The sequence below is a fragment of the Dermochelys coriacea genome, chromosome 17 (genome assembly GCF_009764565.3).
Source record: "Dermochelys coriacea isolate rDerCor1 chromosome 17, rDerCor1.pri.v4, whole genome shotgun sequence".
NCBI classification, from domain to species: Eukaryota; Metazoa; Chordata; order Testudines; family Dermochelyidae; genus Dermochelys; species Dermochelys coriacea.
Window position 1 is genome coordinate 4,417,464 of NC_050084.1, and position 13,881 is coordinate 4,431,344.

The following is a 13,881-nucleotide window of genomic DNA, read 5'->3' on the forward strand; positions in this document are numbered from 1 at the left end:
ACATATCCCGGTGTAGTGAGCAGTAACAGGGCATGCCCCAGATTGGGGAATCTTAGATTTTTTTTTTGATTTTTTTTTTAAAGCGGCTGAAATTATTTGCATTTGGAACTCTTAGGTCCTGTCTAAACTAGGAAAATACGTGGTGTTTGAGCATGTGTAGGCTGACTAAAACCTTTCAAAACCATGTCAAATTGGTTGTGGTCGTTCCTAGTGGTGAGAGGGCTACTAGGATCAGGTACTGCAGTGATAAAGCCCTAAGGGCTTGTCTACTTGGTGAAAATGACCAGCACAGCTATAGCAGAATAGCTGATTCCACTATAGTTACTCCAGTTAATCTACTTGCGAAGACGAGCCCTGGGCGAGTGAGCCTGGGTCACCTACAGCCAGCTAACATGTTTTAAAGGTGATCAACTGAGTCCACGGGAGGTACAATGTCATGTTTAAAATCATGTCTGCTAATGCATATTAGCCAACGCGTTTTCCAATACAACCTATTTTCCTAGACATGACCATGTACTAAGTTATGAAGGGTTTGTGTGTGGAGGCTGAAGTGGAGGCTTTCAGCAGAATAAATTGTAGGCATAAGAAATAAGTGCTCAGAGTTTCTCCAAACCATGCTCTTGTTTTCCTGAGGCTTGACTATATTTCAGAGCAACTTAATCCTAGATTGGGTTTATCTTTGATGCAACTCTGACAGCATCCTCTAACATGAAATCCTAACAGAGTATTTTTTTGCCATTTCTCAAACTGGAGGGACTCGCAGGTATGAGACCTTAATGGAAGAAATTGTTAGCGTGGTCACAGTATACAAAAGTCTCTTTGAAACTGCTGCAGCTGAGACTCTTTTGGGTTGTTAAATGGGAATTTATTTTTAACTATGCTTGAGGTTTTCATTGATTTCAATTGTAAGTGTGGCAAGGAATGAAAGAAGACTTAACTCTCTGCAGTTGAGAACGGGGAGGTTTCCAGAAGTTCAAAGCTCTCAGCATCCCAACCACAGCCCAATTTGTAACATGAAGGATACATTTGGACTTTTAAGAAATTGGGCAGATGTGTCAAGTGTCTATAAAATACTTATCGCTGGGCAGTTTTCCAATATGAGTAATAACATCCAGTGGAAATGTATATTAGCTAAAAGCAAATAAATCCAGCAAGTTTTTACTTCACGCCATCAGCGTATGGAAGTCATCTAAGTATTTTAACCATTATTACTCGAGGGGACAGAACAAAGTGGATCCTAGTGGCCCTCAGGCCTAAAGTTTCCTAAGCAAGCAACCTATCCCAGCACATTTTTTCTATCCCCAGTGAAACATTGTTCTGAAATAGTGCACAGACCTCATATAGTTCCTTTTTTCTGAGGATTTCCAAACCCCTAAATATTGAGCTCCACGACAGCCCTGGAAGGGTCGGTAGGGGGTGTTCAGAAATCACTGCACCCACCGCTGAAATGTCGCCATGTCATTGGTAGAAAGTGGCAGCTGTTCAATAGAGCACAGCAACTCTGCCCTCATTTTTAGGGTGGAGGTGAAGATGACTACCCTGTCAACTTGGAACTGCAAGAGGAATTCAGACAGGTAGAGCGTAATTCCCTGTGTTGGATTTCAGGTAGGATGCTATGGGTAACACCCCTACTCCCGCACATAAGTGCTAGGACATCCTTTAATTGCCATAAATGGCAAGAAAGTTGGTTTTAAAGGGACCCAACAATTCAAAGTTGAATTGATCTTTTAAAAAAAAAAAAAAAAAGTCAGTAGTGTCGGGTACTGCCTGACTTCCCCTGCCAGTTATGGTTTTACAATCACATTTTCATCTCTTAAAAATGTTTTTCTGTACTTCTTTGCTAGGCAAAACACCCAAAACCAACTCATTAACAAGGGGAAACAATGAAACTGACTATACTCAAAGTGATCATATGGTTACTTATAACAATACTGAGGTCTGGTCTACCCTCTTGACATATACCAGTTTCACGCTCCTGAGCAACATAGATATACTGACCGTAACCCCCTGTGTAGACAGCGCTATGTTGGTGGGAGAGCTTCTCCCGGTGATATAGCTGCCACCTCTCAGGCAGGTGGATTAACTATGCCAATGGGAGAGAGCTCTCCCATCAGCTTAGAGCGTCTTCAGTGAAGCACTACAGTGGTGCAGCTGCACTGATGCAGTGTTTTAAGGGTGGATTTGCTCTAAGTAAACAAATCTTTTTCAGACAGTGTTATCTTTCATTGTGTATGTGTTTGTGGTCAGTCTCTCACTCTCCTCCTTATGCCCTAACCAAATACTGCAACATTTTGGTTTCAGTTGCTACAGGCAGACGGTTTAAATCCAAACAAACTGTTTTCATCATCATCATCATCAGAACAAAGCTTCATGAAAATGTTGTTAAGCTTTGTCAAGCAAACCAAACCTTTATTTTGTGCCAACACCAAATTTTACATCTAAACTACCAAATGGTGCCCCAAGACTTAAAAAGCGTGGAACAGGTTTTCACACAGTTTTTCTGTTGGCAGGTTTCTGTGGGTGTCTGAGCGAAATGTTATCTCTTCTTAACTTTAAAAAATTTCAGAGGTACAAAAAAATGCTAAACATTCACAGAGCTCATCAATTAAGTAGGTTTTTCTAGGTCAAAAAGTAATATGCAGCCCCCCGGCACCATTGAATCATTCAGAGCTATTACTGTGTTGTTTGACGGTTATGTTTTAAGGGGTAAATAAAGGGGTTTGAAGTAAGCGTTAACAAATCAAATCAATATTTATTAGCAATTTCACTTCGTACTGGTGCTCCTGAAATTTACAACATTGTCAAGTTTTGTTGTTGTTGGGCGGAGGGATAGCTCAGTGGCCTGCTAAACCCAGGGTTGTGAGTTCAATCATTGAGGGGGCCATTTAGGGATTTGGGGCAAAAATTTGGGATTGGTCCTGCTTTGAGCAGGGGCTTGGACTAGATGACCTCCTGAGGTCCCTTCCAACCCTGATATTCTATGATTTACAGTTTTGGAAACTTGTACCTTGTTCTAAAAATTGCCGTATAAAACTTAAACCGAATACCAGCTGCTATTCCTGTCTCTTCTCTTCCCCCACATCCCAACCACGTTATTCAGCAAAACAGCAGGAGACCAGAGTTCTTTAATTCATAAAACAGAGCCAGAGCTCATGTTGTCCAAACTATGACTCTCCAGAGCCCTTAAGTAGGTAAAAGTAGCAGATGCTGGCACCACATGATAGTAGCTGTTGACCTTTTTTTTTGGCTGTTAAAGTGTCAGCGGGCAAAATCCTGGTTTAGTTTGGTCAGCATTCCAATGACAATTTGTTAGCTTTGGAACTTGCCATTGGCTTCAATGCTCCATCTCCAACGAAGTACAAAATAATAATCAAGAGAAGTATTTTTTCAAACATAAACCACTTTGATTCTAAAGCTTTCCCCTGTTTAAATATTTGACATTCTGTTCTTTTATTGCTTCTTGTCCCATTTCTGAAATAAGAGGAGCTGGGGTATCCCAGAAGTATGAAAGAGAGAATCTATTGTACGTGAGCAGGGAGAAACTCTTTTCAGGGGCTATGCTTTTTCTGAGAATAAAATATGATGCAACAAGTGTTTGGTGTTTAGTAATTGTGAGTTGACTGGTAATTTATTACGGGTACTCCCATGTTCGTGATTGGGGATATTTTCATCCCACTGAGATGAAATGGAAGGGAGATATTTTTATCTCCATGAATGGGGATTTTTATTATAAACCCCCTATGAACTGAGATGACATTGTATCCCCCACCATCTTGTTCTTCTCTGGAATCAAACTCTTTGGGATCAAACCAAGGACAAATGCAAGCCTGAGACTCTGCAGTGACAGTTAAAGCATCAGCACATCATGCACTTTTTTGCAGAACACATTAGAAATGCTGTCCTTCAAATGAAATAACCTTGAGAGATGATTGGAGGTCTGGGAGTGCACATTGGAGGCGGGGGTCAAACCCAGGAGAATACTACTGTTCTTACATTCTCTGTCTAAGTCCATGCTTTAAAAACTAGTTATCACTGAACAGGATAGCATTTCAATAAAATATAGTGTAGGTGCTCCTCACTTCTCTGGACTGATCCTGTTGAGTTTTTCAATAACTTCATACTGTTACAAGTAAGCCTTGATGTATGGTTTATAGAAAATCCCACCCAAGAGACAAGCAGTGGATAGCAAATTTGGCAGGAGTAAGGCTAGCTGATCCTGATTCTGAAGGGTGGGTAGCCCTCCTTTCCTTTCACCATCTCCTGATAGCAACCAGGTCTTACCAGAAGTTTGATAATAGATTTCAATTTTAGTATGAGATGCTGGCCCTTTTCTTGTTGCCTTTTCAGATCTTTAGAAAAGAACCTCTGGTAGCCCCCGGTCCTGCTAACCCTTATGCACATGTTTAACTTTGAGCTAGAGTAACTTGGGGTTATTCACGGTAGCAAAGTTAAGCATGCATGAAACCACTTTCAGAATCAGGACCCTAATGGTTAACTTTTTAGAGAGAGGTCTGGCTATTTTTATTTTTTTCCACTGCTTTCTCCATTTATTTTTGATAACTGAAGTGGACAGGACTTCAAAGAGAAACTTGTCATTCCAACACCATATATTTTGTCTAAGTACCATAGAGTAAAAATAACAAAGCAATCTTTAACTCGGGAGACTGATGGCGAGCAATACTGCTTAGACCTCGCATAGTACTCTACAGCTTTAAATCACCAGCCACACATTCATTGGTAATGTGCTTTGCAGAGGTCACCTTATGGCAAGCTGCCAACTTCTTAAAAACTTGTATCAAAGCAACCTTTATCAAAATACCTCCATGTTAGATGCAAGATGCGATTGTGTGCAAGATGGGATGTTGGCAGGGGGTGAAGGCAGAATTAAGGTGGCTTGGGTAGCTGTGAATTTTCCTGCCTTCTAATATTTGTCCTCTTATTATAATGTAAATATGGAATTTTTGGCTTTCTAACCTTGTATGATTTTTGAGAAAATGCCAAAATTCTCTTAAATAATTGATAGATACTTCAGTTTATTGAAGCTTTTTTTTTTTTTTTTTTTGGTCTGTGAATTTTTAATAATGAAAGTGTAACCCATGTGCAATGGCCCTTTCACAGGTAAGGGTTGGATTCTGATATCGTACTCACATTGAGTGGCATTGTACTGTTTTGAATAGCCACAGCTGGACTATCTGCAGAGTAAGGTGCTACTCAGTTTTGAGTAAATGAGGCAAATCCTGGTTTTATATGATGCTGTAAAAGACTTTTAGAAACACTGATTAGTAATTAAGGGCAAGAAAAAATCTTTTGATATTTGTAATAAAAAATAAAGGACTTTCCCATAAAACTAGATACAAAAGCTCTTTATAAAGCATATCTAGAGCAAATATTGTGTACCTTGCAATAGGTTGTGTGCAACCTTGAATGTCTAGAACCTGTTGTACTAAGCACAGGCGTCTGTCAGTTAATGCACTGGGGTTCTCATTTAACTTCATTGTGAAATGTCATTGGTGTTTGCCCATCCCCCATGTTAGCCACTGATGAGGCTCTGAATGGAGCTCAGTTTAGCATCTCATACCAAAGAATTACCTGTCCCTGAAGGCTAAATTTGTTTTGGGTGGTCCAAGGTCTAAACAAGTGTCATGACAGTGCCTCTGCTTTGGATAAGAATGGAGTAATCGAGCGGTGGTGCTTCTGTGGGAGCTAATTTCATCTCTTGGCCAGATCTGGCCTCTGTATCTCTCTATTTAGAGCTCTGTTTTCAACATCCCTCTTGGCTTGAAATACCAGTTAGTGGTAGCAGTCAGTGCTGTGCTGAAACAAAAGGAAATGTAACAACTGGCCTCTGTGAAGGACTTCGAGTTGACTTTTTACAGGCCTATCCAAGTCTCAGAATATGCAAGAGCATCACTTTGGTACTGGCCTGTTTAATAGCTGAAGTAGGGATCTGGTTACCTATACAGAGACTATGGTTAAATAACTTGGAGAGAGAATTCTTTAGTTTTGTTTTTAATCCACATGCTTTGGAATGGATATGGAATAAAAGGCAAGATTTTATTATAAAAAGAAACTAGTGCTAAAAGCCAAACTCTCTCTCCCTCTCTCACACATGAGTAGTTAAGCCAAAAAAAAAGATGTCCATTGCAGATGAAGAATGCAACTATCTCCGTAGGATGTACGTTCACTTCACTAACTGAATGTGTTGGATGATTGGCTAAGGGACGTTAAATAGATAAAAGTTAATGCTCACATGATTCTGATACTTCCGATGAGACCTTTTTTTCCCCTCTGGAAAGTGAATTAAAAAATGTTCTCCAGCTTAGTCACATTTTATTATAAAAAGTAAAAAACCATTCCAGCAAGGGGAGGGGAAATCCTTCTGCCAACTTGGTCTTCCTTTTTGATCTTGGAAACACAAGATTTTGATAAATTTATTTGTTTTTTCAAGGAGTATGTAGTTACAATAATATCCTTGCTCATGGGATTTGATATAAAAAGGGGGATGATTAGAAGCTTAACAGCAGAAGACAAAGGGAGCTGGGGATGGAGATGATATCAAGATGGAAAGGGCTTATGTGTTGAATTACTTCACAGATCGGTTTTAGGGCATCCAATCAGGTGGCTTTCTCCCCCTCACATACACTCCAAACACAATTCACACCAGTTGTGTTGGGGTTTAAACTTGCTTCCTTTGTGTGGTTTGGTCTTATTCATGTAAGAAACTGAAAATATCACACAAAATCCAGCCCTCTGTCTATCGAGAGTCATTCCCACTTTCCTTATGGTGAGATATTGAACTACCTACAACAGTGAATCAACAAAAGATACTTAATGTTTTCAGCATGATCATAAGGAGGTTTTCAAGCAAACACTTCCACCTCTGTGCATAATTTTATATATTCAACTAATTTTTTGTGTGTGATCTTTGAACTGAGATTGCTAGGTTGCATATCCTATCAGAACAAGATATCAAAATCAAGGAAAAGAAGCAGGTAAGTCATTCAACAACCCATGTACAAGCACCTTTTTGTTCCCCTTCTCAGCTTCAGCTGCCTCCTCTTCACAATCTGCAGCCCACTTACTGCCACCCTTCTCCTGAACAACCAGATACGGATGAAACTCTAACCATAAATACAATTCAACAGCAGGTGCACACATAAATTTCAGTTCTATAACTTGAACATAAATTTAATACCAACTCATGAGAGATCAAGACATAGAAAAAGCAGTTTTCTTTGGAAGAGCTATTGTGCCAGATTTGGAAACCAAATTCAGTTATTAAAATGTGAAACAGAAGAATGTTAGAGTACAGAGTACTTGTGTTTAGAGTACAGATCTCAACACAGACTGAGCCTTGGTATTACCCCTGTAATACAGCCGCAGTAAGGCTAAGGACTTTTACAGATAAGTATGTAGATAAGGTCGTGCCCTAGAGTCCACAGATGGAGGGCTGGAATTGAAAGCAAAGTGACAGATGTGGGGTTTTACATTCCTTCATTGCATAACTTTTGAGTTTTCCATTTAGGTTTATTCTTATCTTTTTTGCTAGCACTTCTTTGGAGAAAGAGCAGATGCTTTCAGGCCTTTGGCAGAAGTGTGATTTATGAAGGAAGGGAATTTAAGTGAGGGAGGGTGTGAAAATAGGAATGATTTGAATGAAGTTGTTGTAAATGAGCCCTTCAGGTCTGCAGAGGATGATGGAATTGCAGATAGCACATCATTACAATCACCATCAGATGCGAAAGGAACTGGATAACTTAGGCCAACAAATGGTGGATGCACTTCATTACAGAACAACGCACAATGCTTTGAAAGCAAAGAATTGGTTATCTAGCACAGTGATCAAGAAAAGATTTGGGAGAGATGCTATTGAAACCAGCTGCTCAGTGTACAGGGCAAGTTTCCTCACTGGTGTGAATCAATGTCTATGCTGGCTGAGGATGTTGTCCTCAGGTGACTTGTTTTGCATAAGACGCATGTACAGATGTATTTAAAATCTTAACTAAAAGTTCTTAGAGCTCACTAGGGCCTGATCCTGCTCTGTTGAAGTCAAATAGTCTTTCTGTTGATTTCAGTGGTGTACGAATTGGTCCCTTACTGCATATACGCAGTATTCACTTTACAGAGTTACCATACCATGGTGGATTCAATTTGTCTAGTCAAATTCCCAAATGTGATTAAATCATAATGTGGCTGGAAGCAAATTTTTACAGCTGATTTTTATAAATGTCTGCAAACAGGTTTGTAGTTGAAGTGCTCTCTCACCCTTAACTGTAGCAATGGTACAGATGAGAATGCTGTCCTCTCTCTCTCCGAGATGCTAATGTAGGAGCTTGACTGTGAATCTTGTTCTTACCCTGCAAAGAAGCTGTTGCTCTGTCTGCCTCTGCTCATATTTCCCACTGTGGAAATCTCTGAGAAACATGGAAGAAAGGAAAGGAGAAATTTCTCTCCTTTCGCTATTAACGTTTTTAATATTTCACCACACTTTTTCCTTGAAACAATGGACAAAGTATGATGACTTTCCCTATGTAATATTACAGTGCAGATCCTGGGAAAGTTCTGTAAGACACGAGGCACTATGTGAGTTTAGATTAGGAGGTGGTTGTAACCCAGGTTCAGCATCTAAGCGGCTTTGTAAAAATAAAACATGGTTTGTTTTTGTTTTTTGTTTTGTTTTTTTAAATCTAAAACTTATGGGCAGTCCTGGGTTTTTATGCTGGCTGTTTCTTTCCTTTGCTGTCAGAACTCAAGCTTTGTCGTTAAAAAAAAAACAAACAAAAAAAAAACAAAAAAAAAAACCAGGAGCCACTCTACAGATTGCCATGCATCCTCATATCTGTCAGTATCGCACTGTGTTACTTACAAAAACAGAACGGGAACCTGGAAACGAGAGCGCCTCAATGTGCTTGATGTGTTCTTAATAGTTTCCCTATGTTGCTGTATGCCTCGCTCTGGGCTACACAAATCTCACTCTCCTTGAGGGCTGCACTCCTTTTGTTGTTTCTCTGTTATAGTGCCATGTAGCATGATTTTGGTGCATTGGACCGGGGGGGGGGCGGTTTCATTTTATTTATTATTTGTATGACAGTATTAGCTACAGCCCGGAACCAACACCTCCCCTGATTGTGTTAGGTGCTGTAAGTACATCTGGGAAGAAACAGTGTTGCTCTGAAGAGCCAACATTCTAATTAAACAAGACTTATAAGGGATAGAAGAATTTTATATTTAAATATTATCCCCATTTTATAGATGGGGAACTGAGCCACAGAGACACTGAAGTAGAAGTCTATGGCAAAGCCAGGAATTAAACACACATTTCCTGAACCTAGGCCAGTGTGTTAAACACACAGCCTCCTTCCCCCTTCATTTGGGAGACTTATTCATTTAGCAAACATGGCAAGTTCAGTTTCTCTGTCCCCCTAGGTAACTCACTTGATACTTTTTCTATTGATGGCATCTTTTTCATTATCACTTTTTTTGGTAGAGTAGATATTTTCTTCTCCTGATCCACTGTAAACATGTGGATCGGTGGAGGTTTTAAGTGTCTTTTCAGTTTCACTAGATGGGTGCAAAATATTCTGGTTTTCTTAAATATCATGACTTTCCAGTTTGTAATCCATAGAGACAAACTCTTGGAGCTCTTAATTCAGGCACTTAGAGTCCTGTTATAAAATTCATATTGAGCCATCGACCACAAAGAATAAAACCCTATCCAATTTATTTTGAAAAGGTCTTGGGAAAAATTCCTTGTCTCAGGTCTTTCTGTTAAACCTTGGGACAATACAATTGTATATTGACCTCTGATATATGGATTGAATGTTATGTGTTGTAAAAATGTTACAAAATTTGCACTAGGGAGCAACCGTATAGTTCCTTTGATGATGGAAACTGAGTATGAATCTTTTCCTTCTCTCTCAGGCTCTTGAGGAGGCCCAAAAAGCCATTCAGCAACTCTTTGGTAAGATTAAAGATATCAAAGACAAGGCGGAAAAATCAGAGCAAATGGTGAGTGGCAGTTTCTTCCTGGCCTTTAAAGGGAGTGGGAGATCTTTTTTTTTTGTTCGCAACATTTGTGGTTTGTCCACCATAATGGTCGCATATTGGTAGCACATGCTATGGAGAGTTCATTCTGGCTTTAGTTCTACATGCTGTATGTAGGTTCTGAACCCTTGTCCCTATGTTAATGTGGCTGTAGAAGCTAGCAGGATTCCAATTCCAGAGAGGACAGGGCCCATCACATCCTCTCCTTACAATTTGCTGTGGTGGCATGGATGTTTAATCACTCTTGTTTTTAATCCCTAGGTTAAAGAAATCACACGAGATATCAAGCAACTAGATCATGCCAAACGGCATCTGACCACCTCCATCACTACCCTCAATCACCTACACATGCTGGCAGGGGGTGTGGATTCACTTGAGTAAGCCACAGGAACTTTCATGGGCGCTTTTATAAATATGGGGCTCTACAACTGTATTGTGGAGTACTGGGCGGCATTCTGAATAGTTCTGCATTAGCCAATTCTTATTCTTCCAGAGACCATGCACTCACAGAATTGGCAATGGCTATTATACATTCTTTTGGCAGATCCTTTCTGCATGTACCCGGTAGGTCCTGAAATCCCTGTCCCATATGCATAGGATCTATTGTTGCACCCTTGGACTCTTGAGTCGTGTCACTGATAATCAGCACTAGAGGATCATAGTTGCTATGTTCGTGAATAATGTTGTTCCATTCAGTTGGATGTCCTAATTCTGAGTGTGGGCTTTACAAATTAGAGCATCCCTTAAGTGATATTTGAGATTAGTGAAATTTATCTATTTCTTTAGTTGTTTGCATTTCTAAGGTGCCCACCACTACTGTGTGCACGTGCTGTTACATAAATTATGAAGTATGTTTAATGGCCCTTCAAGCGAAGGGAACCCAGTTCTTCTCTTCTGCCTGCATTTTGAAACTATGCTTTATCAGTAGTAGTCTCTAGTTGGTTTGCTTGAGGAGCTTGCTGCTGGGGCAATCCACAGGTTTTACTTGTTGATGAGATGAGTTTTGCAATCAACTGGAAAGTTGCAAGACAAGGGCTAGGCCTGGTTTGCATGGTAGTGAATTACTCAACTTGCTGCAGAGAACCTCATGTTTCTAGGCACTTATAGTTTAAACCCAGCCTTCCCAGCTGTACAGAGCCTGAAGAATGCAGAAAAAGAAATAATTCAATTTGACTTTTCCATCATTTGCTCATGAAAGACATTAACAATGAAGTCAAGGCCAACAGCTTTTCATTATAATTCTCTTCCCTGTGAGGCTTTAACTCCGTACTCTTCTGGGATGAGAAATAGCTTGATTTGGGTCAGTATGGCAAAATAACATTTATTGCTTTCAAACCCATACTGTTAAGTTGATGCATTCGGTAGTTTACATGTTCTTTGCCAAGAGTTACTTTTGACGTCTGTGTTTTTGAAGTATTATTAGATGTATGCTGTCTCCGTTTATTTTAGCATCAGTTAAAACAAATTCTAATGCTGCAGTGGAATTTTAATGAACATTTGTGTATTTTAGAAAAATAAATTTCAGTATGTGTTGCTGTGACCCAGAGAAGGATGAGGTAATCTATGGAATTGCCACCCAAGATCTGCCCTTTACCCTGAGCCTGGTTTTAAAATCTCTGATTTCCTCTTCAGGGCTATGACCAGGAGGAGACAGTACGGTGAGGTTGCCAATCTCCTGCAAGGTGTTGTGAATGTGTTAGAGCACTTCAACAAATATATGGGGATTCCACAGATACGACAGCTTTCCGAAAGGTAAAAGATCAGTCTTTGTGCCCTTCACATGCCTGTGGGGAAAGGAAGTTAAAATGCATTGCACAGGGTAACTTTTCCAAGAATTTAAAGGCTGGATACATTCTTTGCGATTTATATCGGGCCAAAATGCATAGTTTAAAATTGGATGCAACTGGTTCATCTCTAACAGTCCATTTTATTCATAACAATGATTAATATGTATACAAGTCACAAATGACCTGGGCTTCCCATTGCTTGGCTTTTAATAGGCACAGTAATTAATTTATTTACAGTAACATCGTTTTATGTGACCTCATATGAATCCATATTTGTAATAAACCCAGAGCTGATCTTTTCCACCACTTTCTTAGCCTTGTTACTTTGGCCCGGAAGCATAACACAAAGTAGAAGATGTGTACATTTAAAACAAAATAATGCTCGGGGCCAGTTTCTGCCCTAATTTCCACCTGACTTCAATGGATTTGCACAGAGCTTAAGTCAGGGCGAAATTTTTCCTCATAGTGTTGAGTCTAGAACTTCATGCGTGTCTGAGTCCCATTGGTTCTTGCAGCTGGAGTCGTCACTTTATTTTCCTCAAAATAACCAAACAAGGCTATTCTGAATCTACTGAGTTTTGTATGGCTTCCACCTGAAATTGACCCCACTTGGCTCTGAGCTCAGCAATTGAGGTTTGCAGCAACCACCCCATCCAGGAAAAAAATAAATGGACAAACGTGCCTGGTTCTGCTATGAAACTTTTTCACCCAGTTTGGTCATGGTGCTGTTTTTCTGGAATCGATTGAACAACACAATCCAAACTAGTGAGCTGAGCTTGTGGTCTTTCTCTGCACTCCTGCATGGGATACTCAGCCTTGATCTCTGGTTCTAGTCTCTTCCTGAATTAGCAGTGTATCTTGTCACCCAATACCACCCCCTTCTAGCTGATTAAGCATCCGTGTTGAGTGACCCACCCAGGCGTTCTTGGGGTGGGATGGCTTCAGTTGGGAATTTGAAGATGGGGCTGAGAAAATGGCTAGGAGACAGCTAGCATGTTTTACCATCCCCTCACTTCTTGGGGGGGGGGGGGGGTTAAAATGAACCACACTGTGTACAAAACTTCCTGAGACGGTGCTAAAGGCAGATCCAAAAAATGGAATTAAAAGTGTGCTGCTAGCGTTCATGCAGGGGATGGACTGTCAGTGTTTTCATAGTAATGTGAACTCGTAGTCTTTAGCCTAATGTTTGCTTTTTGCGTGCATGTGACTGCCATTCTCAGATATCAAAGAGGGGGCTTGGTATAGGAGAGGGGCTTGGCAGAGCTCTGCAGATAGAGTTTAGAATGGCTTTCGATGGCGTCCTTCCTAGCGAAAGGAACTAGCTGTCCAAGGCAGTATAGGATTGCATGCAATATTGATGTCATTGCTTTGGTGTGTTTGAACACCGAAAACATAGAGGCAGAATCTGGCAGCTCCTCTGTACTGCACTGACCCTTCTTCCAGAAAACCCAGTGGGGATGCATGTGTTCCACCCAGTACTGCTCACCTCAGTCTATGGAAACACTGGGAACAACAGGCATGTGCCCTGGTTTGACAAAGCCCTTAAACACAGGCTTAACTTCAAGCACTTGCTTAAGCTTCATCATAATCCAGTGAGTTTTAAGCAAATTCTTAAATGCTTTGCTGAATTAAGGCCATGGTTCATGTATGTGCTGTACCCCAGAAATAGAAAGCATGCCCTTTTTCTTCTACATTACTCCTGCTCTTCACAGTACCAATCCGCTGGGAGCAGGGAGCTGTGGATGAGACTCTTGCTAGCCATTACACAGCCACGCGTTAATGCTGCTTTTGCATCTAATATGTGTAATTGCTTATGCAGTGAGCCAGAATTTGTCCCATGGTTTCTTTTCTAATGTGCAGCCATTTATTTTACAGTGGCTTGGACTGTAAAATGAAAACTTTTCATAATACCAGTAAAAGACACACTGGTATCATGTCCTACCACAAAATCTGGCAGGGGCCGGGAAGAAAATCTTTCTCTGTTTTACTGCCTCTCTAAGACAAGGCTATTAGAAGCATAGGGAAAGTCTGTTCTTACTATTTTTAAGAT

At 40.4% G+C, this 13,881-nt stretch overlaps 1 protein-coding gene across 5 annotated transcripts in view; it reads left to right on the forward strand.

The window, feature by feature from the left end:
• Nucleotides 1-13,881, forward strand: part of VPS53 (VPS53 subunit of GARP complex) — a 90,140-nt gene that overhangs the window by 21,014 nt on the left and 55,245 nt on the right. For 4 of the 5 annotated variants that reach the window (XR_005289315.2, XR_006276197.1, XM_038375539.2 and 1 more), the window contains exons 5-7: nucleotides 9,922-10,008; nucleotides 10,306-10,421; nucleotides 11,677-11,796. Coding sequence is in view for 3 of the 5 variants with exons in the window: in XM_038375539.2 (XP_038231467.1) it covers nucleotides 9,922-10,008; nucleotides 10,306-10,421; nucleotides 11,677-11,796 (323 nt within the window). In the remaining 2 variants the exon portion in view is untranslated. Of the gene's footprint in view, nucleotides 1-6,594; nucleotides 6,785-9,921; nucleotides 10,009-10,305; nucleotides 10,422-11,676; nucleotides 11,797-13,881 lie in introns of those variants that run through there. The other variant, XM_043499350.1, reaches the window with a different exon arrangement.